General features: G+C 60.7%; 5 protein-coding genes across 16 annotated transcripts; 2 read left to right on the top strand and 3 right to left on the bottom strand.

Annotated features, from left to right (window-relative positions):
- Positions 1 to 599: 599 nt before the first annotated feature.
- On the bottom strand, positions 600 to 5,182 carry TAS1R3 (taste 1 receptor member 3). Its single transcript, XM_032494883.1, has 6 exons — positions 3,671 to 5,182; positions 3,273 to 3,573; positions 2,411 to 3,193; positions 2,073 to 2,276; positions 1,870 to 1,990; positions 600 to 1,708 (listed from the first exon to the last, which is right to left on the bottom strand). The coding sequence occupies exons 1-6, from the start codon at positions 4,105 to 4,107 to the stop codon at positions 744 to 746; spliced, it is 2,811 nt and encodes a 936-aa protein (XP_032350774.1). The 5' UTR covers positions 4,108 to 5,182; the 3' UTR covers positions 600 to 743.
- A 144-nt stretch (positions 5,183 to 5,326) lies between these two features.
- CPTP (ceramide-1-phosphate transfer protein) lies at positions 5,327 to 9,249 on the bottom strand. Of its 2 annotated transcripts, none has more exons than XM_032494907.1 (3): positions 9,138 to 9,249; positions 7,056 to 7,190; positions 5,327 to 6,878 (listed from the first exon to the last, which is right to left on the bottom strand). In XM_032494907.1, exons 2-3 carry the CDS (start codon positions 7,175 to 7,177, stop codon positions 6,356 to 6,358), a joined length of 645 nt encoding a protein of 214 aa, XP_032350798.1. In that variant the 5' UTR covers positions 7,178 to 7,190; positions 9,138 to 9,249; the 3' UTR covers positions 5,327 to 6,355. The 2 variants fall into 2 exon arrangements, with proteins under 2 accessions (XP_032350798.1, XP_032350799.1); XM_032494908.1 differs by having other exon boundaries at positions 9,119 to 9,213.
- LOC116668206 (collagen alpha-2(I) chain-like) lies at positions 8,044 to 9,123 on the top strand. The gene is made up of 2 exons (XM_032494909.1): positions 8,044 to 8,358; positions 8,455 to 9,123. The coding sequence occupies exons 1-2, from the start codon at positions 8,281 to 8,283 to the stop codon at positions 8,935 to 8,937; spliced, it is 561 nt and encodes a 186-aa protein (XP_032350800.1). The 5' UTR covers positions 8,044 to 8,280; the 3' UTR covers positions 8,938 to 9,123.
- Positions 9,250 to 9,275: 26 nt separating the features above from the next.
- INTS11 (integrator complex subunit 11) lies at positions 9,276 to 21,033 on the top strand. 11 transcript variants are annotated; one of them, XM_032494899.1, is made up of 17 exons: positions 9,276 to 9,432; positions 11,393 to 11,490; positions 11,995 to 12,068; positions 13,170 to 13,398; positions 17,213 to 17,311; positions 17,398 to 17,432; positions 17,650 to 17,788; positions 18,272 to 18,336; positions 18,504 to 18,693; positions 18,853 to 18,936; positions 19,371 to 19,460; positions 19,572 to 19,734; positions 19,843 to 19,950; positions 20,043 to 20,104; positions 20,183 to 20,325; positions 20,409 to 20,538; positions 20,653 to 21,033. In XM_032494899.1, exons 1-17 carry the CDS (start codon positions 9,405 to 9,407, stop codon positions 20,713 to 20,715), a joined length of 1,800 nt encoding a protein of 599 aa, XP_032350790.1. In that variant the 5' UTR covers positions 9,276 to 9,404; the 3' UTR covers positions 20,716 to 21,033. The 11 variants fall into 11 exon arrangements, 9 of the variants coding, with proteins under 9 accessions (XP_032350790.1, XP_032350789.1, XP_032350786.1 ...); XM_032494898.1 differs by having other exon boundaries at positions 18,504 to 18,741; XM_032494895.1 differs by having other exon boundaries at positions 9,293 to 9,432; positions 11,348 to 11,490; positions 18,504 to 18,741.
- PUSL1 (pseudouridine synthase like 1) lies at positions 20,945 to 24,188 on the bottom strand. The gene is given in 9 exon segments (XM_032494906.1): positions 20,945 to 21,321; positions 21,780 to 21,942; positions 22,021 to 22,075; positions 22,866 to 23,036; positions 23,125 to 23,228; positions 23,230 to 23,275; positions 23,436 to 23,623; positions 23,717 to 23,774; positions 24,019 to 24,188. Coding segments are annotated over 9 exon segments (918 nt in total). The 5' UTR covers positions 24,096 to 24,188; the 3' UTR covers positions 20,945 to 21,265.
- Between the last annotated feature and the right edge of the window lie 126 nt (positions 24,189 to 24,314).

The following is a 24,314-nucleotide window of genomic DNA, read 5'->3' as shown; positions in this document are numbered from 1 at the left end:
TGGGTGCTGCCCTGAGTGCAGCTATGGTGAGCTCCTGGCCACAGCAGCTCTGGTGGGAGGTCTGCATCTGGTGCTGGCTCCTGGCTTGAGGGGGTCCTGTGGCTGGCACTGGTCTTGGAGCTGACACCCCACCCCAGTGTGGGCTCTGTCCATGGTGCTAGAGCCAACAGCTCCCATTCTAGTGGCTGGGGCCCATCAGGGAGGGAGAAGGAGGCGGGGTGCTCCCTCCCTCCTGAGCAGCCCTCTGTCCCACGGTCAGACACATGCCCCTGCAGAGGGGTCAAGACGACCCCAGCCCACTCACCCACCACCCACTCCTGTGATGCTTGGAGAGGGAGCTGGGTGGGGGCCTCAGGCCGGGCCCAGCCAGGCAAGTGATGCCCAGCTTGGCCTTCAAGTGGTCGGGCCAGGGGCTTTCCTGAGTGCTCAGCATGGGCTGCAGGGGCCCACAGCAACCCTCCATGGGCCTCTGTCTGGAACAGTCGGTCTGGGTCACCTGTGCAGGCCAAGGCTCGGCTGGGACAGGGAAAGAGCCTGACTCTGGGGCTGCAGGTGGTGAGACCCCACTGGGCCGAGGCTCCTTGTGCACACTGCTGGCCTGGAGGTCACTGTGGGGTCAAGGACAGCAGAATCTAGGGGCGGGGGGGGGGTCTTTGCAGAGTCTGGGCACAGTCTGCAAGTTGCTTTGTAGGAACTTGGTATGGGCCTGACTAGGTCTGAGTTCACTGGGGTGAGGTCAGGGGTCACTTGTTCTTTCCCTGGGTCTCCTCCCCACCCCCACTGCCGCCCAGCCCTCTGGTGTCGCCCAAACCCCCGCTCAGGAAGAACTCGGGGGTGTTGAGGTCTGGCCGCCACAGCAGCAGGTAGCACTTAGGCAGGTGGAAGGTGGCCAGGATGCCCAGCGCACAGAGGAGGGTGGCGCCCATCTGCACCGCGGGCTGGAAGACCACGTGCACGTTGGCAAAGAGGGGCACGAAGGAGACCCAGGTGACGAAGTAGGCCAGCATGGCAAAGGTCAGGCTGCGGGCGCCATTGTAGCGGCCGGGCCGGCTCTGCACCAGGAAGGTGCCCAGGAAGCACAGGAAGGCCAGCGTGGCATTGACGGCGTGCACGAGGCCGAAGCTGACCCAGGAGCGCACACGGCAGTGTACCAGTGCCTCTGTGGGCAGCATCTGCCAGTCTGTCACCATCTCCGGTGGGAAGGCCACCAGGTACCAGGTGCAGAGTGCCGTCTCCACCAGCATGGCGAGCAGCACTGCCAGCCAGGCCCACGGCCCCCACAGGAGGCTCTGCAGCCAGTCTGCCCAGCCCGGCGGCAGCTCTGACCTCACAAAGATCTCAGCCGCCTGCAGGAAGAGTGTGCTCAGGCAGCCAGTGAGCGGGAGGTGGAGCAGCAGCTGCTGGGCCAGGCAGATGGTGGGGCTGGGCCGGCCGGGGAACAGGAGGACACTGAAGCAGACGAGGCCCAGGCAGACCAGGCCAAAGCAGGCCCGTGGCCCACCTGAGGCCCGCACCAGCGGGCTGTCCCAGTGCCAGACGAAGAGTCCCAGGGCCACCAGCACCAGGCCCAGAGCCAGGCCCAGCACCACAAGCAGCACCAGCACAGCCGGCTCCCCCCACGCCAGGAACCTGTGCCTGCGGGGGAAGCACTGGGTGCTCCGATCCGGGGACCACTGGTCCTGGTCACACTGGATACAGAGGGGTTCATCTGAGGTGTGGGAGGAGAGAGGGGTGCTGGGGGCCACTGGCTTACCCCAGACTCACCCCTGCTGTGGGCTGTGGCCTCAGAGCCAGGCCTGTGCTCCTGACCCTGCAGGGACCCTCCCCCTCTCCTGCTTCAGCGTGGGCAGGCCCCCTCAGCGGGCTCACCTGGGTTGCGCTGGTAGCTGCCAGCCTTGCAGTCCACACAATCGTAGCAGCAGGAGTGGAAGCCCTTCACACGGCGCACCTGGCCCTCCCTGCACTGCCGCGAGCACTGGGACACCGGCTCCTGGGATGGAGTGTTGGGGCTCAGGCTCTGCTAGGCCTCAGCAGAGCTATGTGTCGCTGGGGACATGCGCTCCGGCGCTCACCTCGTTTCCCTGCGTGTGCCAGGACATCTGGGAGTGCTGGAGCTGCAGGCGGCCGTCGAAGGTGCCCACGGTGTGCAGCGAGGGCGTCAGGTCCTTCCAGACCCACAGCTTGAGGTCATAATTCACGCCTATGTTCCCGCTGCTGTCGAACCGCAGCGTCAGGCCACGTGTGTGGAAGCTCAGATTGTACATGTTCTCCAGGAGCTAGTGGGAGGGTTGGAGGGTGGTGGGGCTGGGCAGGGAGCCGCCGCCAGTCCAGAGCCACCCCTGCCCTGCCATCCCCTTCTCCTTGGGGGCTCAGGTCACATGCACAGCCGGCCCAGCTCCCGTGCCCTCACCTGCCAGGGCTGCACGGGCTCCCGCTGGGGGCAGCCTGAGGCGTTGCAGAGCAGTGCATTGTGGAGCGCCTGGGCCACGCCGTACACAGCCGCATAGGCCGCAAATGTCCGGTGGTGCAACAACGCAGCTGACACGTTCTCCAGTGTGATGTGGTCACACTGGGGACAGCGGGGTCCCACCACATGGTCCTCCAGGCCTGCCTGCTCAGCGTCCAGTGAGGCGCAGAAGGCAGGATCGGCAGCCAGGGCCAGGCGCGTCTGCACGTAGGATGGGAAGTCGGGCATCGGGGCGCCCTGGTGCAGGAAGCCGAGCACGGTGCCCACCTGGTCCATGCCAGGCAGCTTCATGACCAGGTCCGAGATCAGCCAGGCCTCGCTGGCCACCCACACCTTGGGCGAGAGCTTGCAGTGGATGCTGTAGCTGAAGAGCATGTGGGCCGAGTGGGCGGAGGAGAACACCACCACCACCTGCACGCTGCTCTGGTTCACCTGCTGCAGCAGGCCCTGCACTGAGCCCAGCCTCAGGCTGTTGGCGTGGGGCAGCGGCACCAGGCCCTCGTGCGCGATGCAGATGCCCCTGGCAGTGGCCAGGCTGGAGAAGAGGCTCAGGCCCTGCCGGCCATATTCATCGTCACTGCCCACGGCGGCCACCCAGTTCCAGTGGAACTCCTGCAGCAGCTCCACCATGGCCACTGCCTGCACACGGTCGCTGGGCACCGTGCGGAAGAAGGACGGGAACGTCTCACGGTTGCTCAGCCGGTCGATGCTGGCGCCGTAGCTGACCTGCAGGGCCGGGTGACAACTCCTGACACGGGGGCTCCCGAGGTGCCGGTGGGGGGATGCGGGAAGAGATGGGGCGCACCTGGGGCATGAGGAAGAAGCTGAAGAACTTGCCGGTGACCAAGGCAACCTCAGATGAGTGGGGCCCGATGACAGCCAGCACGCGGGGCTGGTACTTGGTGTAATCACAGTAGGCGGCAATGCTGCGGCTGCCCGCCTTGGCCAGGAACACCAGGCTGGGCTTCATGGCGACCACTGGCTCTGAGCACGTGTCAAACAAATCGTAACCCAGGCGCAACCCTGGGAGCAGGGCAGACCCGTTGTTGATCTCCTCCACAGCCATCTTCATGGCCAGTGCCCAGAGCAGGCCGAGGGATGAGAACCTGGGGCCACAGGGGCGGAGGTGGCCGACACCGCTTCCTCGTGGGGCACACCCAACCCAAGCCACCCAGCCTGGCCCCCCACTCCTGGCCCCCCTACCTGCATTCAGTGGTGTTGGGCCACGTCCTGTCGCCCAGCCTTGCATCCTCGGCTGAGCCCAGGGGGAAGAGCCCGCCCAGCACATAGTCCCCTGGCATGCTGAGCTGCTGGGACAGGCACAGAGGGGCCCCTGCCCCCAAGCCCAGGAGAGCCTTGAGACCCAGGAGAGCCATGAGGCCCGGGAGAGCCAGGCGTGGCATGGCAGATGGCAGCTTCCAGAAGGGATGGCAAGAGGGAGAATCGAGTGGGGTCCCAGATATGGTGAGTCGGGGCAGGGAGGGGCGAAGGATTTGTTTAGCAAAACATTCGCCCGTCCTCACCTGCCTGCCCAGGGCCCTGCAGACATCCTCTACTTCCTGGGCCCCCCAGCTTTGCTCACATTGGACTGTTATCCTGATACCACCACCAGGCTCTGTGGCCAACAGTGACCCGGGCATGCAGGCTCTGGGCAGCCACTGACCATGACCTTGTTACCTGCCTGTGCCCAACACCCTGGAGCCCACCTGTTCCTAGAAGGGAGATGGTCATGCAGGACCTGTCCACCAGAGGGGCTTGGAGCCTCCAGTTGCCTGTGGGACAGGCTTGGACGTTCCAGTGCCCCAGGGAGTAGCCATAGAAACACTGTCTCCAGCCCTGGGGAGGCACTGCGGGCAGTGGCGAAGGGCGGGCGCTGGAGCGGGCAGGTGCCTCCCCGTGGGAACAGAGCTCACAGCTGGGCCTGTGGAGGGCGCATGCAAACAAGGGAGGAAATGCCACAACCAAATGGGCTGCTGCAGCTGGGCCAGCACCAGGTGTGCACAGGGACCTGATGGACAAGCTAATAGCTCCCCCAGGCCTCTGGATGCTTGGCAACTGGTCTCCCCTGGCCTGGGGCTGGGGCCCTCATGCACGTGGGAGCTGGGAGCCGGGGCAGGCTAGCAGCAATGCCCCTGGGATGGGGTGGGGGCCTACCAGACATTTATGGGATGTGGTCTAGGGACCTGGTCTTTGCCCGTCCCCACTGCCCTACGGGGAGGGCCCATGCTGCACAGCACATTCTGGACCCACGCGCACACACACACATGCAGAACGCACATGACACACACGCATGCAGAGCCCACATCTACATGTTTGTACATGCGCATGCACACATGTGCAGCCCTCACTCTCTGGCCGGGCGGGCCCCAAGCTGTTCTCCCAAGCCAGTCCCTCACTGTCACTGGCCTTTGCTGGCACCACACAGGGCTCTGGTCCCTCCTGGGTGGACAGAGCTAGACGGGCCGCAGCCGGAGACTTGGAGGTGGCTTGTGTTGGATACTGCTATTCAGTTCTGACCTTTGGGCCATGTCCAAAAGGACCCTGCTTGACGTATGTCCTTTCCATCCGGGTTACTGACACAGAGCAGCCCCCTTCACTGGCAGCAGCCCAGGCAGATCTTTCTTCTCCCCATAGTGAGTGTGGCTGGCCTCAGACTGCCCTCCCAACCCAGCCCTTAGGTGATTCTGTGACTAAGTTTTCTCACCTATAAAATGGGGACAGTAATGTGGGCCTTGGCAGGGGTTAGGGGGGACCAAGCTAAAGCCTGCAGAGACCCCTAACCTGGGCCAGGGCATGTCTCATGTTCCCGTGCCTGATACTACCCCGAGAACCTGGACACCCGTCCTGGCGCGCAGTACCTGTTCTGTAAAGGCAGTTTATTTACACTGGTAAAGCCATCACCACATTACAGCTTCTAAGGGCCCCCCGCCGTGGCTCACACGTATGTACATCTGCTGTGGATACCGTCCCTTGGCACCCAAAGTCCTGGGCTCACAGTGAGAAGCCAGTGGGAGAGGCCGGGCCCTGAGCACAAGGTGGTGGTCAGGCTGGGCAAGGGGTCCAGGCTCCTCCCTCGTGCTAGGTCACCCTGAGTTTCTGGAGCTCCCTGGGGGTGGGGCAGCAGGGGGTAGGGAAGAGGGAACAGAGCATCTGGCCGGACTCTGGGGAGGGAGAGGCCAGCAATGGCCCAGAGGGGTCCTAGGCTCCTGGGGGCTCTTGGGCTGTGCTATACACACTCACAAGCTGCAGGAGGCAGTGACTGTGTGCAGGTCTGCAGAGGCGGGGCAGGCCTTCCCTTGGGCTCCAGGTCCTGCTGTCACAGCCGAGTGCAACCAGGCCCCTGGCTAAGGAGGAGGCAAGGGGCAGGGAGAAAGCCTGCCATGCTGACCGCTGCCCAGGGAGTTTTCCTGTCCTGGGGATGGTGGCCTGTATGGAGGGGCCCGAGGCAGCCCAGCTGGGCAGATGCCGCGTCCCAGGGCCTGTGACCTCCCCCATCTCACAGACTTCACCCCCAGGCTGGTGCAGCTTTCCCACGAACACTGATGGTACCCCACTCCCTTCTCCTGCACTTCACCCACCTGGGCGAGGCTTGACTGGACACGTGTGTAACACAGCTGAGGGTAAAGATAAGGTGCCCCAGGGAAGGGAGAGGCCAGGTGTGGAGCAGACGGCCAGCGCCTGCCTTCTGTCGCAGCCCGCCAGTAGCCCGTGTGCAGTGGCTGGAGGTGCGGTCCGAGTGGCTCCCGACAAGCTCAGCTCACAGGAGGACAGTGATTTTCCCAGCCCTGGGGGACCCAGAAAGTTCCATGGTGGAATGACGGATAGGTTCTGCCCGTCCCAGCCCAGCTCTGGATGAGGGAAGCCCACCCTGCCCGGGCCTGTCAGCTCCTAGGGCAGGTCCAGCAGGCCGTGCTCGGCGTAGAGCTTCTGGGAGACGTTGTAGACGTGCTCGATGAAGGGCAGGGCCTCGTCCAGCATCTCCACGGCCTGCTCGGGCGGCCCCACGTTCATGGTCTCCAGGAAGACCTTGCGTGTGGGCAGCGTGCAGAAGGCCACGGTGACGGCCCGGCGGATGATCCAGGGGTGGTAGGCGGCCAGCGAGGCATTGTAGGAGTCGGTGCAGAGTGCAGTGGTGCTTGCATCCTCGGGGCTGGTGCGCACACCCTCCAGGAAGAGCTGCAGCCAGTGCAAGGCACGGTGTAGTCGAAGCACCGTCCGGCAGCCTGAGTTGGGGTGGCGGGCACGCCGCTGCAGGTCCACTAGCTGGTTGCCCACTTCGTACGCCACCATGGACTGCAGGCTGCTATAGTGCTCCCGCTGGGGGCCGCTGCGCAGGCGCTCCATGGTCTGCAGCTTTGCCACCACGTCCTTGGAGATGAAGGAGAAGACGGTGCCCAGGCTGCTCAGGAACCTGCGAGGGAGGCAGGTGCTCAGCCAGGGCGGGAAGGCTCAGCACGGCTGGCCAGGGGCAAGCGACAACAGCAGACCGGCCCCCAACAGGCCTGTGCCTGCCAGTGCTGGTGGAATGCAGGTGGTGCCCACCGCAAGTGTGGCTGGACCCTCACAGGGCAGGGGCCCTTGCACGCACCTGACCAGCCCCCTCCAGCCGGCGAGGTAGTGGTCCAGCAGCACCTCCTCCTTCTCATTGAGACACTGCTTGAAACTGACCAGGACAACTTGGAGATTGAACTCTGACTCCAAGGCATCCATTCTTCAACAGGAGCTGAAATGCACAGAGTCGGGTGGAGGGTTGTCTCCCTGTGAGTCAGCTCAGTCTCTGGGTCATTGTTTTGGGCAGAAGCAATTGGACAGAAATAGCCGGGATCCCGCTGCTCCCCACTGAAAGCCCGAGAGAAGCCCCACCCCAAGGTCAGCCCCTCCTCCGCGAGCCCACCGGGGTGTGCTCAGGAGCAAACTCGCAGACACACGACCTGGCCCTGCTGTGCCCTTTGCCAGAGCACGTGCCCACAGCTCATAGTCCCTCCTGCCACTCGGGCTTGGCAAACCACTGCCACACCTTACTCGAGGGAGGCATCTCTGCTCAGCTTTTCTTGTTTATTGTGTCTCTCGAGTGTGTCTGTTCTTACTAGTTGGAGAAGCATTTGCTGAGTCCCCACCCAGAACCAGGCACACACTCAGGTGCACTGTGAGTGAGACAGACAGCCAGGTCATCCTGGGGCGACAGTCTAGTGGCAAATGTGTGTGTATGTCGGATAACAACAAAGACAGGAAGTTCCAACACGATAGGTAAAAGGACAAGTACCACAGAGAAAGAGCCTGTGGACTGAGGTGGGAGCATCCTTGCTCAATGCTGAATCCCAAGAGCCAGAGCAGGGGCTGCAGGGTCAGCATCTGCTGACAGATGGACAGACACCAGTCTTTCCACTCCTACTGTACCTACATGTCCCACACAGAAGGGCAGCTGGACCAAAGGTCTTCCCACATTCTCAAGACATCCACAGGCCCCTCCCCATGCCCACACATTAGTGGGTGTTCAGGGCCTGCACTGTGGTGTGGCTCTAACAGGGTCTTAGCTGTATCTCACTTCACGTCCAGGACAAGTTCTTACCCCTTTGGGCATGGGGTTTCCTGTGCCCTTGGTGCTGGGAGTCCTGTGGGAGCCCCAGTGGGAGGAAAGCTGCCCAAGCTATGGCGAAAGCCAGGCAGGAGAGAACACCTGGGTGCCTGAACAGGTTCTGCCTTCCACCCTGTGGGCAAATCACACACTGTCCTGAGACCCAGTCCTACAACCTGGGGGGGAATGGGCCAGCACACCCTGCCCTCGCCACCACCCAGGCTGCTGGGAGCATCTGATGAGGCCCAATGGGTACCGAGGCCCTGCAGGCCCCACGGGCTGGCCGCATGTCTGGCTGCAGGCGGAGAGCCCAGAGGTGAGCTCATCCTCCCTTCAGGTGTCGGGGCAGCAGTGCCTGGCCTCGGGAAGAGGGCACTCTCGAGACTGTCAGGACACCGCTCCTCTCTCTCAGAGCCTCAGGTTTCTGACCATGAGCGGATGGCCTCTGAGGCCCTCAGGCTACCTTCCTGGTCACCAGACATCCTGCGGGCCTGGCCTTCCTGCCCAGAATGCGAGCCAGCAGCCAACAGGAGGTGCCGGAGCCTTTCAGAGCTTGGAAACAACAGGAAGGGCAGTGGCGGTGCAGCCCGGACGGGCGGCCTGCCAGCTCTGGAAAGGTGATGCAGGGCACCGCCACGGCTGCCCCAGGGTCAGCCCACATCCCCAAGGTCAGGAATCGTCTGGAGGCCGGCCTGAGCACCGGAGCCGAGTGGCTGACAGCAAGCTGAAGGCCCCCAGGAAAAGGGGGCAGCCCTCCCTGCCCTACCCCTCAGGTCCAGCGGGTGGGAGCGGGGCTTTGTCCGGGAAGTCCTGCAAGTCTCGCCCGGGAAGGGGGGCTCAGGTGGCGCCGGGCTCGCTTGGGTGGGACCCCGGTTCTGGGCGGGTCCTGCTCTAGTTGGGGCCCAGGAAGAGACAGGGGCCGGGGGTCCGGGCCGGCGCGGGAGCCGGGTCTTTGGCTGCCCCCTCCCGCGCCCAGGGTCCCGCGTTGGCCCTTCGGCAAGGCTCAGGCCGGCCCGCCCGGTTCGGTTGGGCTGGGTTTCCCCACCGCCGGCCCGAACCGGCCGCACCCCCCTCACCTGCGCCGCTGCCGCTCACCTGCGCCGCCGGAGCAGCTGGGGGACCCCGCGGCCCCACCCCCGGCCACCGCCTCGCCGCCCGGGACTGGCTGCCAGTCGACCAATCAGAAGTCTCGACGTGCGGGCCCGCGTTTCCGGCGGGCTCACCGGAAGCTGGCCCCGTTGGGGCTGCGCCTGCGCAGAGAGTTGCCGCGACTGGGGCGCGCGTGGCTGGGTCTGAGGTCCTGGCGCCGGGGTCTCGCGGTGTCGTGGTGGTCCCGCCGGCTCGCTGAGCGCGAGCGGCAGGATGCCCGAGATCAGGGTCACGCCCCTGGGTGAGTGCCGCGCGGGGGGAGCGCCGAGGAGGGGCCGTGGGAGGGCTCGGAGGGCAGGGCGGCCGCGCAGGCGCCCACCCCGGGCGTACCAGTGCTTCCTGCGCGCCCCCTGTACCCCGCGCTGGTGCTTCACTGCGCCTGTGCTCCTGCCTCTGCTTCCTCGCCAATCCCTGCCCTTCCACCTCCTCCGTCTGTCTCGCGCCCTGCTTCCCCGCAGCCTCCTTGGTCCGTCGGCGGTTCACCCCGGGTCAGCCCTTTTGCTTGACAACTGCAGCGTTAAGAAAAAAAAAAGGTTTTTGCAAAAGATGTAGGTGTACAGTTTAAAGGCCCAAAGAATATAGAAGGGTGCGAAGGAGGAAAGACCACTCGGAGTCCCGTGTCCCAGGAACGGCTGGGGTTATCACTTTGGTGGCCAGCCTTCCAGATGTGTCTGAGTACTCTTCGCGTACACATGCTCGGTTCTGTTCGGGAACCTGTCACCTTCCCTGGGCCCTGCATTGGGAGCATGTTCGCGTTGGGCTGCCCCGCACAGCTCCAAATCCTTTCTTCTGGCCTGAGGTCTTCCTGCTGAATAGCCTACCCAGCCCCCACTGTGGGCACTGAGCTGTTGACAGCTGCAGCGAACACTCATGCCGCTGGTCTGCGGGGTCAGAGCACACATCTCACGCTGCCATAGTTGTCACCCCCACGGCCTCTCTTAGCTGTTGGCTCAGGGCACCCCACTCAGCTGCTAAAGCCCCACACTCTCCCTAGTGCCTGGTTCTTCTCCAGGGGTTTCTGCGGGATCCTCCTTCCAGCATGCCTTTTTCCCATTTGGCCCCTTTCTCATTGCTCATGTGCCTGTGGGCTGGTCCTGGGATTTCTGTGACTTCACATTCTTGTCTGTAAAGAGGGGTGGCCCTTCCGCTTCCCACAGATATTTGCAGGGCTTCTGAGCTGGGCATGGCTCTGGGCTGGAGGGGCAGCAGAAAGCCGACGGCTGAGACATTGCCATCTGGGTAGGAACAGGCCAGGCCTGTGAGAGACTTTGAGGCCACTGCTTGTGGCTGAGCTGCCTGAGATGGGCAAGCGAAGCCATCACCTGCTGTGGCCTGGTCAGCCGTGTGTGTGGTGCTCACAGAAGGTTCAGGTGGCAGCAGAGGGAGGCTTGTGGGTTTCAAGATGACAAGCTTGTCATTTGCTGTCATCAGGTCTTGCAAAGCTGTGTTCCTTCTGGACCCCCAGACCCCAGAGGTGACAGATGGCTGTATGAGGTGGCTGGGATTTGCCCCACAGTGACTGGGGCATCTGGGCAGGGCTTGGAGGTCAGGAACATGGATGGGACTCAGGTGCAGATCTGGGCTGGTAAGGGCACAGTGGTGGGGCATCTGTACTGCGGCCATTGTAGTTGGTCATTGCTGAACAGGGGAGCCGTGTTTCCCCGTGGCTGCACTGAAGCCACACAGTGTCCCTCTGCAGTGGCACCACCAGGAGCTGCCTGATGCCTCTTGAGGGCAGGGGGCCCCGCAGCTCCAATGTGGCCCCTGCTAAGGTTTTGGAACGAGTGGTGAGGCCCCAGGGAGACTCGACTTGCCTCTGTTGAGTGCTGGGACCAGTGTCCAGCACCCTTACTCAGCCCCTGGCCTTGAAGGTGCAGGTGGGCCCAGGTGGGTGGGTGGCTGTGCAGCTGCCTGGAGAGGGGAGTGGCAGGGCCTGAGGCAGTGGGGAAGAGCCCGAGGTGGCCTTGGCGCCTTGTCCCTTCCCTGTGCATTTCCCTTCTCCATATGTGGAGGTGGAGATGCTTCTCTCACACGTCGTCCACACAGCAGCCACAGAAGTCTGTTTCCCCAGCCCATTGAGTGTTCTGCAGGGTGAGGGGCCCAGAGCATCCTGTGGAGCAGGTGGCTTGGCCTTGGCCTTGGGGCTGTCCTTGCAGGGGCCACGGAGGGAGGCAGCACCTCTCACCCGCCCTCCTGTTCAGGGGCTGGCCAGGATGTTGGCCGAAGCTGCATTCTGGTCTCCATCGGGGGCAAGAACGTCATGCTGGACTGTGGGATGCACATGGGCTTCAGCGACGATGTGAGTCCTGGGGAAGGTGGCCCAGAGGCACTCGAGGGTGGGCAGCCATCGCCCAGGCCACTTCAGTCACCGCCAGCAGTAGGACTCAGGCCTTGGAGTCTTAGGTCTGTTACATGGAGTGGGGATGGTCTGAGCACGTGAGCATTGGTAGGAGGCAGGTGGGTCTGGGATCACTGCATCCCTGCGCAGCCCCCCACCATCACTTAACAGGCGGGGCACCCTGTGTTGGGGGGTGGGTCAGTGAAGGGCTGTGTGGGGCTGGCTCTGTGACTGCAGGCTGGGCTTCTGGCTGGGTTACTGGTCTGGCAGTTTGACCCCCTCTGTGCATGCTTGGAGGCTGTGTATAGTCAGCAGTCCTGGAGGGCCTGTGGGGTGGGGGGGGGCAGTGTCCAGGGTCAGCCTGCACCCCCATCCCCCTGGGGGCAGCTCCCTCCAGCTCCTGCAGACCCAGGCAGCCTGCCCATCCTGACGCTTTCGTCCTGACTCTTTCTCTCGGCTTGGCAGAGGCGCTTCCCTGACTTTTCCTACATCACCCGCAACGGCCGGCTGACCGACTTCCTGGACTGTGTGATCATCAGGTGGGCGCCTGACACTGCCAGCTCCTGCCTTCCCCGCCTCCCGGGCCCTGTGGTGGGGTGTAGGCCGAGGGCTGCCGCCGGCCCGGGTTCTGTCCCAGGTGCCTCACCCTCGGGGCTGGCTTTTCCACTGCTGGACACTGTGGTCATAGGTGTTCATGGCTGCTCCTTGGTGGGCAAGGCCAGCCTTGTAGAGCCAGGGGGTCCTCTGAGCTGTGTGTGCCTGTTGGCTGTACCTCCCGCCCCAGTGCCATGGGAAGGAGCCCCGGGTGCCCCAGGAAGATGGGCAGAGGGTGCTTGGGGGCCACCCCACCAATAGTGCGTCTCAGCTACTGAGCCCAGGGCTTGGCACTCAGCCTCTCAACACTTAGCAGCAGTGACCATACCCTCCTGGCCAGTCCTCAATCTTGCGGGCCTCCCCAGGTCCTCATCCACTCTGCTCCTGACCTCCAGGCTCAAGGTCCAGCCTCCCCACCCCCACACTCCCCTAGACAAACATTTATGGGACCCAGACCCCCTCACCACCCTGACCTTCACCAGGTGGCCTAGATGACCTCAGCGGCCTCCTGCCTGTCCCCACCCCCAACACCTGCAGCTCAGGGACCTGCCAACCTGAGGCAGCCTTGTCCCCAGCTGGGGGTCCCTTTGGTCCTGGCCCCTCCTTGGACCTAGGCTTACACCCGGTGGGTCGGCTCCGCCTGGGCACTGCACCGCTATTCCCCCTGCCCTGATGCCTTCCCAGGCCTCATCCTGTTGCCAGCCCTTCTCTGTCTTCCCGACCGCCACCCAGGATGGTGACTCAAATACACTGTCCCCCGGCACCTTTCGGTTTCTTCCTGGGACGTGACGTCTGACACGTGTGGTGCCTGGAGTGGTTATTGCTGTGCTGGATGTTCAGGGTCTAAGTCCCAGGTGACAGCAGGGTCGCCTCTCTTGCCCCTTCCTCACTCCTCAGTGCATACTTAGGGCAGAGTGACACACAGCAGGCACTCGGAGTGGAGGAGAGTGAGTGGCTGACCTTGAGCCCGGGCTGGCGCACAGGGGCGGTGAGAGGTGGGGCTCACTGGGGAGCAGGGCCCCGGCTGACGGGCGGTGCACCCCCAGCCACTTCCACCTGGACCACTGCGGGGCACTGCCCTACTTCAGCGAGATGGTGGGCTACGACGGGCCCATCTACATGACCCAGCCCACCCAGGCCATCTGCCCCATCCTGCTGGAGGACTACCGCAAGATCGCCGTGGACAAGAAGGGTGAGGCCAACTTCTTCACGTCCCAGATGATCAAGGACTGCATGAAGAAGGTGGTGGCCGTCCACCTCCACCAGACAGTCCAGGTCAGGGCTGCACACACCCCACCTCGCACTCTCTTCTGTCTGGCCCCAGGGGCAGCAGTACTTGGGCGGGGCCCCTGCCGCTGCTCCAGCTCTGAGCACCCTGGGGGCCAGGTCAGAGGCTCCCTGGAGCTCCAGTGCACCGGTGGGCAGGGCAGGCCAGCCCGGGTACCGGGCAGTGGAGTCTGGGCTTCGTCTCAGTGGCTGTTGTGCGCAGGTCAGCGAGGAAGTGAAGTGTTGTAGGCGGGAAGTGACATCAGCTTCGGTGAAGTTTACCCCAAAGGTTGTGGATTTGTCTGTTTCTCCTTAGTCTTGGTTTTGCTGGTTATTAGGTTTTTAAGTTTGGGGCCATCTGATCCTTCTGGCTGAACCCTTCGTCACACGAGGTAGCGTGTTTATCTGTCACGGGGCTTCTACCTCTGCATCTGTCCCTGGTAACGTGGTTCAGCCCTGGCTCCCCACCTTTGGGGGGTGTTTGCACAGACGTCCTTCCTGCAGCATGTCTTATTTGTGATTCTTTGAAGAAGCACATGGTTTGTGTTCAGTCCAGCCTGTTAACCTGTCCCTCAGGGGGAGGGTTTGGACTCTGCACGTATAAGGCAACTCTGGGAGCCTTCTACCGTCTGCTTCTTGCTTGTCCTGCCTCTTCTGTTATTTCCCCCAGTTTATTGCCTTTTTCTGGATTGATTTAAAAAAATTTTTTTTTTTTACTTACTGTATTATTTAACTTTTTTTATTTTGGGGGGGAGGTAATTAGGTTCATTTATTTTTTTTTAGAGGAGGTACTGGGGATTGAACCCAGGACCTCATGCATGCTAAGCATGTGCTCCACCACTTGAACTATACCCTCCCCCCCCCCCGATTTTTTAAGATTCTATTTCTCCTCTAATTTGGTTAGTAACAATATATTGTTTTGTAATTTTTTTGGCGATAGAGATTACAAAACATCCACAACAACAAAAGTCTAAGGTACTTGGAACTTCAGACTCTTTCCCGGACAAGGCAGAGCCTGAGGAGACTCTAAGCCCGCTTCCCCTCCCCTGACGCGCAGGCTGTGCCTCTGGGTGCTTGGATTCCCTCGTGTGTGCGGCCAGCACAGCCTCCTCCTGCATGCTGGCCACGTCAGGCCCGCCAGCTGCCCACTGTCTCTGCTCCCTGCATTCTTTGCTTCTTGTTTAGGATAATTCACCCTCTGCCTGGGGACGGCAGGTGCAGGTCTGCTGGTGATGAATTCTCAGATGGGTTTATTTCACCCTCGTTGAAAGACTGCTTTCATTAGGGTGACCGTTACTTTCAGCGCTGTGGTCTTCCTACCTGCTGTTCGGAAGAGAATCTTTCTCGGGCTGCTTGGAGGAGGGTGTCGTTCCCCGTGGGCTGTGGTGGGCATGTGGTGTGGACCCCCATCTCGTCTTGCTGAGCCTGCTCTCATGCGGGGCCTCCTGGATCTGCGGTTCTGCCTGCTGCTCTCCTCCCAGCTGGGCCCTGTCAGCCGAATGCCAGACCTTTCTTCCCCATACCCTCCCCGTCCTGTTCCTCCGTGCTCTGCGCTGGATATCCTCTTCCGGACATCTTGGTTCATTAATTCTCTTCTCAGTAACATGCTGTTAAACTCATCTGTCAAATTCCTTTTTAGAAAGGTTAATATATAGTTGAGTTACAGTATCACAAGCACGGTGATTCAATTTTTAAAGATTATACTCCACTTATTATAAAATATTGGTTATACTCCCTGTGTTGTAAAATGTGTCCTTGTAGCTTATTTATTTTATATGTGACAGTTTATTCCTTTTAATCTTCTACCCCAGTCTTGCCCCTCCCCCTTCCCTCTCCCAACTTGTAACCACTAATTTGTTCTCTGTATCTGTGAGTCTGCTTCTTTTTGTTATATTGACTGTGTTACATCTTTTAGATTCCACATACAAATGATATCATACAGTATTTGTCTCTCTCTGTCTGACTCATTTCACTTAGCATAATGCCCTCCAAGTCCATCCATGTTGCTGCAGATGGCAAAATTTCTTTTTTATGGCTGAGTAGTATTCCATTGTATAAATATCCCACAGCTTCTTTATCCAGTCATCAGTCGATGGACACTTAGGTTGCATCCATGTCTTGGCTATTTCAAATAATGCTGCTGTGAACATTGGGGTGTATGTATCTTTTTGAATTAGTGTTTCCATTTTTTTCAGATATATACCCAGGATTGGAATTGCTAGGTCATATGGTAGTTCTGTTTTTAGTTTTTTGAGGAACTTCCATACTGTTTTCCACAGTGGCTGCGCTGATTTACATTCCTACCAACAGTGCACGAAAGTTCCCTTTTCTTCACGTCCTCACCAGCATTTGTTATCTGTGGCCTTTTTGATGATGGCTGTTCTGACAGGTATGAGGTGATACCTCATTGTGTTGGTTTTTTTTTTTTTAATTTTTATTTTTTTGGTGGGGTGTAGGTAATCAGGTTTATTTATTATTTTAATGGAGGCACTGGGGATTGAACCCAGGACCTTGTGCATTCTAAGCACGCACTCTATCGCTGAGCTATACCCTCCTTCTCATTGTGGTTTTGATCTGCATTTCCCTGTATTTGATTTGATTAGGGATGCTGAGCATCTGTTCATGTGCCTGTTGGCCATCTACATGTCCTCTTTGTAAAAATCTCTGTTCAGGTCTTCTGCCCATTTTTTAATCAGGTTGTTTTTTGGGTGTTGAGTTGTATGAACTATTCATGTATTTTGGATATTAATGCCTTATAGGTCATGTCATTTGCAAATATTTTCTCCTGTTCAGCAAGTTATCTTTTCATTTTGTGGATGCAAAAGCTTTGTCTAATTAGGTTCCATTTGTTTATTTTTGTTTTTATTTTCTTTGCTTTAGGAGACAAATCCAAAAAAATATTGCTACAATTTATGTCAAAGTGTGCTCTGTGTATGTTTTCCTCTAGGAGTTTTCTGGTTTCTGGTCTTATGTTTAGGTCTTTAATCCATTTTGAGTTTATTTCTGTATATGGTGTTAGAAAACATTCTAATGTTGGTCTTTTACAGGTAGCTGTCCAGTTTTCCCAGCACGACTTACTGATGACACTCTTTTCTCCATTGTATATTCTTACCTCCTTTGTCATAGATTAATTGACCATAAGTGTGCGGGTTTATTTCTGGGCTCTCTATCCTGTTCCATTGATCTATATTCTGTTTTTGTGCCAGTACCACACGGTTCTGATGACTGTAGCTTTACAGTGTCATCTGAAGTCAGAGAGCCTGATTACTCCAGCTCCGTTCTTCGTTCTCAAGGTTGTTTTGGCTATTCAGAGTCTTTCGTGTTTCCATACAGATTTTACAGTTATTTGTTCTGGTTCTGTGAAGAAAGCCATTGGCATTGGACAGGATTGTGCTGCGTCTGTAGACTGCCTTGGGTGCTGTGGGTCGTTGGATTCTTAGTTTGGGTTGTTATCATTTCTGGCTTTAAAATTCCTACATTGTGAAAAGTGATTTCTAGTTTTTGGCCGACCTTCTCAATCCTCCTCTATCTCTGAATACATTAGCCACAGTCCTTTGAAGTCCATGTCCGAGAACTTCAGAAGTCCTGAGTTTGCTTTTCCAGACTGTTACTTCTCTTGGTTTCGTCCCTGTTGTCTCATTTCTGGTGTCTGGTTGCTTTTGATTGAGAACTGAGCTTCGTGTGTGAAAAACAGGGACAACAAAAGGCTTAGAAGACGTCGTCCATGTCCGTCCCCCACCTCCCTGCCCCTCTGCCGTCCTCCCTTAACCAACCACCGGCCCAGCACCACCTGCAGACCTGAGTTCAGCCCTTTTCTTCGTAGGTGGATGATGAACTGGAAATCAAGGCTTACTATGCAGGCCACGTGCTGGGAGCAGCCATGTTCCAGATTAAAGTGGGCTCAGAGTCTGTGGTCTACACGGTCAGTGGAAGCGTCTGGGGCACAGGAAGGACTGCCTGGCCAGGGAGAGGGAGGAGGCATCCTCCTCACGGCCACATTCTTTGCAGGGTGATTATAACATGACCCCGGACCGGCATTTGGGGTAGGTAGGCCGGCTAGTGCATTTATTTCACACTGTGGGGCCCCAGCAGCACAGTGACCCTCAGGGGTGTGCCAGGTTCCCAGGGATCAGCTCGTCACCGGCCCCCTCAGGTGCTGCCTGTGATGTTTGACTGCTGGGGCCTGTGCAGGAGGGCAGGGGCTGGCATCCAGGGGTTGCTCCAAACCTTGCCACCGTGAGCCCTGTCCACCTGTTCTAGAGCTGCCTGGATCGACAAATGCCGCCCCAACCTGCTCATCACAGAGTCCACGTACGCAACCACCATCCGAGACTCCAAGCGCTGCCGGGAGCGAGACTTCCTGAAGAAGGTTCACGAGACCGTGGAGCGTGGTGGGAAGGTAGCAGCCGTGGGGTGATGGGCACCAGTCAGGGCTGGGCCTCGTGGCCCCCAAGCCTTTCAGCTTCCCCTGGCAGGTGGTCAGGGGCCATGGTGCTGTGTTGTGGGCATAGAGGGAAGAGGTTATGCTCAGAATGGGAGGGAAAATTCACCTTGAAGACCCTTCAGTGGGGGTTCATTGGCCTTCATGTCTCAGATCCCAGTGAAGGGCTGGCCAGAGCATCTGCCATGGTCACTTTTGGACAGACTGGCTGGGGGCAGAACGTGGGGGGCTGTCTACAGTTCAGCCATCCAGATGCCAGGCCATGACCTCAGTGGACACAGCCTCCAGCCATCAGAGCTGCCAGCAGGGCTGGTCTTCACAGCAGCTGCTCCCTTAGAAGGCAGCCACAGGGAGCCACTGCCGCCACTGTGCTTGGGGGTGGTCAACGTGGCCAGGGTTCCAGCCCGAGCCGCCCTTGCCCTCCCTACCCTCCCCCTGCAGGTGCTGATCCCCGTGTTTGCTCTGGGCCGCGCTCAGGAGCTCTGCATCCTGTTGGAGACCTTCTGGTAGGTACAGCCAGGATGGCTCCTGGAAGCCCTGGCCTGCTGGCCGTAGGGTGGGAGGTGTCGGGGAGTGGCATTCCTTGCACTGGACTCAGCCTAGCTGAGGGCATGCGGGGCCCCAGACAGGCCCTGCCCGGCAGCCTCTCCACCATGTCCTGCCCTGGCTACAGGGAGCGCATGGACCTGAAGGCCCCCATCTACTTCTCCACGGGTCTGACGGAGAAGGCCAACCACTACTACAAGCTCTTCATCCCCTGGACCAACCAGAAGATCCGGAAGACCTTTGTGCAGAGGAACATGTTTGAGTTCAAGCACATCAAGGCCTTCGACCGGGCGTTTGCCGACAGCCCTGGTCCGATGGTGCGGTCAGGGTTGAGGGGTCCTGCCAGGCTGGGGCCCTGCCTGCAGGTCATGCAGGGAGTGAGGTGCCCCCGTGCTGGGAAGCAGGGAAGTCAGAAGGCTCTGAGGGCAGGTGGGGTTCTGCTGCTCTGACCGCCCGCCCCCACTCCCGTCCTGCAGGTCGTGTTTGCCACACCAGGGATGCTGCATGCTGGCCAATCCCTCCAGATCTTCCGGAAGTGGGCAGGGAGTGAGAGGAACATGGTGCGGGTCTGGACCCCAGGGCCTGGCCCTGGAGTGCTGGCGAGGTTGGGCAGGGGTAGGGGGGTCAGGTTCTCCCTGGCTTGGGGACATTGCTGCTGTCAGGAGGCGGCTTGGTACTCTGGGCTCTGGTGTCCGACCCAGGCAGCTCAGACTCCTGCTGCATCTTGGTCCATGTGCACCAGGCAGGGAAGCCCTCGGCCTCCTGAGCAGCCATTGTGGTGTCAGGCCTGGGCACACTTGTGCTGAGACCCTGAGCGTCCCTGGGTCTGCAGTGAGGCCTGGAATGGCAAGGGGCCTCTACCAAGGAAGGGCTCAGGTTCAGACGGGCAGAAAGGGTGGGCGGGGGGGGTGTCCTTGGAGGAAACCCCGAGGTAGGAGGTGGGAGGCCTGTGGGGTCCAGGGCAGCAGCCAGCACCATCCCTCCCTCCCTACAGGTCATCATGCCTGGCTACTGCGTGCAGGGCACCGTGGGCCACAAGATCCTCAGTGGGCAGCGCAAGCTGGAGATGGAGGGTCGGCAGGTGGTGAGTCACCCCTACCCTGCCTCCCCCAGCTCTGTGGAACCCCTGCTGGGTGGGTGGGGCCTCAGAGCTGCCCCTGTGCTGACAGCTCGCATGCGTGCTGTGACACTGCAGCTGGAGGTCAAGATGCAGGTGGAGTACATGTCCTTCAGTGCCCACGCAGACGCCAAGGGCATCATGCAGCTGGTGGGCCAGGCGGAGCCAGAGAACGTGCTGCTGGTGCATGGCGAGGCCAAGAAGATGGAGTTTCTGAAGCAGAAGATTGAGCAGGAATTCCGTAGGCAGCCCAGGCGAGGGCGGGCATGGGTGAGGGGGGGTTCAGGCAGGGCCTGGTGCAGACAGGGCCAGGCACCCTGGACTGAGGCTCTCTCACCCCCCGGCCCAGGGGTCAGCTGCTATATGCCGGCCAACGGCGAGACGGTGACGCTGTCCACAAGCCCCAGCATCCCCGTGGGCATCTCACTGGGGCTGCTGAAGCGGGAGATGGCACAGGGTATGTGGGCAGGGCACGCTGGGTGGGGTGGGGCAGCTGCTGGGCAGGTGGCCCCACAGACAGCTCCAGCCCCCCCTGCCCCTGCCTCACAGGGCTACTCCCGGATGCCAAGAAGCCCCGGCTCTTGCACGGCACCCTGATCATGAAGGACAGTGTGAGTGCGCAGCAGTCATGGGGCGGGGGCGGGGGCGGGGCCTGCTCCCAAGCTCTCTGACCTGCCACTGCCCTGCAGAACTTCCGGCTTGTGTCCTCAGAGCAGGCCCTCAAGGAGCTGGGCCTAGCCGAGCACCAGCTGCGCTTCACCTGCCGTGTGCACCTGCACGACACACGCAAGGAGCAGGAGACAGCCTTGCGCGTGTACAGCCACCTGAAGAGGTGGGCGCTGCACCCGCCCCTCTGGCCCTGGGGGGCAGGGTGTGAATGGGGCACAGGCAGAGTCTCACCAAGCCTCCTTGCAGCGTCCTCAAGGACCACTGCGTGCAGCACCTTCCTGATGGCTCCGTGACCGTGGAGTCCATCCTCATCCAGGCTGCCGCCCACTCAGAGGACCCAAGCACCAAGGTGCTGCTGGTCTCCTGGACCTACCAGGTGAGCGGCCCCTGGTAGCAGATTAGGACAGGCTGGGGTCACCCCATCACCCTGGGCTGCCTGGGGGGGGGTGGGGGGGAGGAGCCAACAGCCCCCACTTGCCTTTGGCTGTAGGATGAGGAGTTGGGAAGCTACCTCACGTCTCTGCTCAAGAAGGGCCTGCCCCAGGCCAGCTGAGGCCCCACTGTCAGGCACCCGCCTCTGCCCTTTCCCAGCCGAAGGGACCTGGTCTCCACTCCAGGACTGTCTGCGCCTGGCTCTGCCCTGGCCTAGCCAGATGGACCCGGCTCCCACCCCAGGCTCTGCTCTGTGTCTTCGATGTGGAACCTCACCCGTGGGGAAACCACAGGGCCACTGCACCTGCCCAAGCAGCTGCTTTTGGCTAAAGAAATACAGGGGCCAGGTGGCCTCTTCACCTTTTATTTCTACTCCTGGGCTCCCGGAAGATGGTTAGGGGCTCCCGGGGTACTGATTTCCATTAAAAACAGAACCACAGGCTGTCTGGGTGTTTCCCTTCCTGGTGCTTACACCTGCCTCCTGCAGGTGCCTAGGGAGGTGGGAACTTGGGGCAGGCACAGACTGACAGGAGGCAGGGGGCCTGCTGTGGCCCCAGGACAACACAGGGCTGGCTCCTGCCTGGCACAATGGTGTGCAGACGGGGCGGGGTCCAGCAGCTGGGCCTAGCACGCCATGGCTGCTGTGACCTTGTCTGGGCATCTGGGGGTTGTCAGGACTTCTGTGCCGTGGACTCGGAGGGCGCGTGAGGCTGCATGGGGGCAGACCCTGCCGACAAACTCCAGGTCATTTTCAGAGCAAGGCAGTCTCTGCAGGGGCTGGGCCAGAGCCTTCAGCATGGCTACGGAGCCCCTGCCTTTGCCCCAGGATTCAAAGCCCTCTTAACTTATGCTGCCTTCTGGAACCCCCCTCTCAGCCTCCCTCCCCCACTAGAAACTCCCCCATAGGGGCCATGTATAAGTGGAGCTTGGACTGAGGGGCTGTGGCACCTCTATTCAAAGCTGCCTGCCTGCCTTTGGGCTACTGGTCTCCAGCCTGAGGTCTGTTGGCTAACTTGGGACCTCCCTGCCCCTTGGGGCCTGGCTTTCCTATTGCACACACGCTGGATTCCTGACTATTGGGCTAACACTGCCACTGAGAGGCCTGGCCCCAGCAAAGACCCAGCCTTGGGAAGGGTTGGTCAGTGGGGTAACAAACAGGGATCTCCTCAGGCTGCCACCTCTTACCAAGATCCGGGTAGAGCACTGACTTCAGGAATAAGCCATGGGCTGGGGCCACACGGGTCTGGTGTCTGCCCAGGGGGTCCCGGCTCTCCAGAATTGCCTTCACTTGAGCAGGTGTCAAAGCCCCCAGCCCCACAGCCACCAGCACAGCTGTCATCCTCCGCACCTGTGACCCAAGACCAGACTGCTGCAACTGCCCGAGCCCTGGGCCCCACCCCCGGGAGGGCCCCAGGACAGAGCCCACCTGTCTGTACAGGAAAGACTGGCTCTCAAACTCCAGGCTCCAGAACTGTAGCTTCCTGAGGGCAGGGGCACCTGTGACATCATGGCCTCAGGGCAGCCCCATCCTGCAGTGTGGCCTCAGACGAGGAGGACAGGGCAGGGGGTGGGGAATGACTGGTTCCCACCCTCCCCTTCACCCCAGAGACCTCCACTGACCACCCCACCCCACCAGTTTGATGAAAGAGAGACTAAAACCAGAGAGGGGACACCTGTGAGAGGGAAGGACAGGAGAACATCCTGGGGGCCTCGGCTGTGGGGATGAGGCCCGCAGGTGGAGGTGCTGCCGAGGCTGCGGTCCTGCTGTGGGCTCTGGCACAGCTGAGGGAGAGGGTGCAGCCAGCCAGTTCATCTCCCCGAGACAAGCCCCAGGTCTTTGGGTCCCAGGCTGGCTGTGCAGAAGCCCCTCCTCCCTTCAGTGCTAGCCCTAACTGGGAAGGTTCTGAAAGTCAGTAGCTGTCATCTGGCCAGAGGCCCCAATACAGTGCTAGAGCCAGGGGCACCAACCCTTGCCAGACTGGGCTGGAACCACTGGCCTGGCGCTTCCACCCAGTGGAACCTTTTCTGCAGCTGCCAGAATCTATAGTCGGCAGCTCTGGAAAGGACCCCAACCTTGGGGGAGGGCACAGTTGCAGACTTTGGGTGTGTTGGGGCCATACCATTCAGCTGACCAGCACGTCCTCCCTGACAGCCAACACGTGCCCCGGGAGCCCCCAGTCCTGCCTCTGTACTGCACTCATCAGGGAAGGTGCTGGAACTAAATCCAGCCTTTGCAGCCTCCAGACCAGAGTGCAGGCTGCCCTTCCTCACCTGCTCTCTTGGGGGAGGACAAAGGGGCTGGCTGGATCGGGAGACACTGAGGCTTGACGCAGTGTGCGCACTGAGCTAGCAGCCGGGCTGCCCGCCGACTGGAAGGCACTGAAGTCATGTGTACCCAGGAGGTGCTGGGCGGCCTCCTGCATGGCAGCCACATCCAAGCAGCTGTAAGGAGCCAGGTGAGAGGTCAGGAGTGAACCGCCAGCCAGGTGGGTCTGGCAACCCCCTCCTGCTCACTCTCACACCCACTTACTCTGCCTGCAGTGCCCAGCACCGGTTTCGTTCAAACACAGACAGCTGGTCAGGCCTGGGGCAGCCAGTAGCCAGGCGGTACAGATAGGTCCTGGACGTGGCTGCTGTAGCGGGCATGGAAGTCACTGGGCACACGGAAAGCCTGCAGTACCCTGTGGGAGTCAGGCCAGGAATGACCCCACCACCTGTTCAAGTGACATCTTGGCATCTCCCCCATCACCCGCAAGAAGTTCTGTCCAGATACAAAGTTTTTCCTGACCTTCCGCCTCTACCCATACTGCAAGAGTCCCGGGAGAGCCCAGCAACACTCACCGGATGGCCGGGTGCCTCAGGTGGGTGTTGAGGGCCTCCGTCAGCTCCTCAGGGGTGAAGGGTGGCTGGCCTGAGCGGCGCTCGATATCCAAGTGCGCCGCGTTGCTCAGGGCGTGGACTCCAGCATCCGTACGGCTGGAGATGGTGAACTTGACCGGCACGACCGAGTTCAGCCGCTCTGCGGCCTCCTAGCGGGACATAGCGTCCGCGAGCAGAGCTCCCATCTGCACCTCCCTGGAGTCCCCCTCCTTCATCCCGGGGGTTGGGCCAGCGGAGCTCACCTCCAGGTAGTTCTGGACCCCGACGGCGTGCTGGGCACCCCTGACGGCTGCTACTCCGCTGCGGAAAGGGCGAGCGGAGGTTAGCACGCCGAGGCCGCCCCGTCCCAGGCTCCACCCGCCCCACCCTCTGCAGCCAAATGTGGCCGCGCAGTCTTCTCCGGGCCAGGGACCGAGGCCAGAGGCGCGGATCCTAAACGTAGCTCCCGCCCTCCCCTCTGGTGCTGGCCGGCCGCCGCTCTCCAGATCGAGCTCGGGTGCTCCCCACGGCGCCAGGCTACACAAGGGGGGCCCGGAGGACGTACTTAAAGTCTGTGCCCAAGTACTGGAAGTACACGAGGTAGCGTACGCGCACCGAGCCCGCGGCCAGGCCGACGCCCATGGCCAGGCTGGACCGGGCGGAGCGGGACCCAGCAGAACCGGAGCACGCGGAGCGCCAAAAGGGCCGAGGCCTCACGTGGGCCTGCGTGCGCGCGCACCCTAGCCACGCCCCCAAGGCAGCTCCCGCGCCTGCGCCTGCGCTTTCGCCCCGCCCGGGCCGTCCCGCAAGGCCGCCCCGGGCAGGAGAGAGGAGGCGGGGCCAGACTTAGGGAGCAGGTGC

Source organism: Camelus ferus, chromosome 13 (genome assembly GCF_009834535.1).
Source record: "Camelus ferus isolate YT-003-E chromosome 13, BCGSAC_Cfer_1.0, whole genome shotgun sequence".
NCBI lineage: Eukaryota > Metazoa > Chordata > Mammalia > Artiodactyla > Camelidae > Camelus > Camelus ferus.
This window is presented reverse-complemented; position numbering and strand designations above follow the sequence as displayed.

Coding starts and splice junctions, on each gene's coding strand:
- TAS1R3 (XM_032494883.1), bottom strand. CDS start 4,107: ATGCCCGGGTCACTGTTGGCCACAGAGCCTGGTGGTGGTATCAGGATA. Junction 2,277..2,410: donor AGCCCGTGCAGCCCTGGCAG/GTGAGGGCACGG, acceptor CCCTCCCACTAG/CTCCTGGAGAACATGTACAA. Junction 1,991..2,072: donor GGCACACGCAGGGAAACGAG/GTGAGCGCCGGA, acceptor ACTCCATCCCAG/GAGCCGGTGTCCCAGTGCTC.
- LOC116668206 (XM_032494909.1), top strand. CDS start 8,281: ATGAGGCCCAATGGGTACCGAGGCCCTGCAGGCCCCACGGGCTGGCCG. Junction 8,359..8,454: donor TGCAGGCGGAGAGCCCAGAG/GTGAGCTCATCC, acceptor CCTCTCTCTCAG/AGCCTCAGGTTTCTGACCAT.
- INTS11 (XM_032494893.1), top strand. CDS start 11,210: ATGCTTCTCTCACACGTCGTCCACACAGCAGCCACAGAAGTCTGTTTC. Junction 11,491..11,994: donor ACATGGGCTTCAGCGACGAT/GTGAGTCCTGGG, acceptor TCGGCTTGGCAG/AGGCGCTTCCCTGACTTTTC. Junction 17,789..18,271: donor CCGTGGAGCGTGGTGGGAAG/GTAGCAGCCGTG, acceptor CTCCCCCTGCAG/GTGCTGATCCCCGTGTTTGC.
- CPTP (XM_032494907.1), bottom strand. CDS start 7,177: ATGGATGCCTTGGAGTCAGAGTTCAATCTCCAAGTTGTCCTGGTCAGT. Junction 6,879..7,055: donor GGCTGGAGGGGGCTGGTCAG/GTGCGTGCAAGG, acceptor CCTCCCTCGCAG/GTTCCTGAGCAGCCTGGGCA.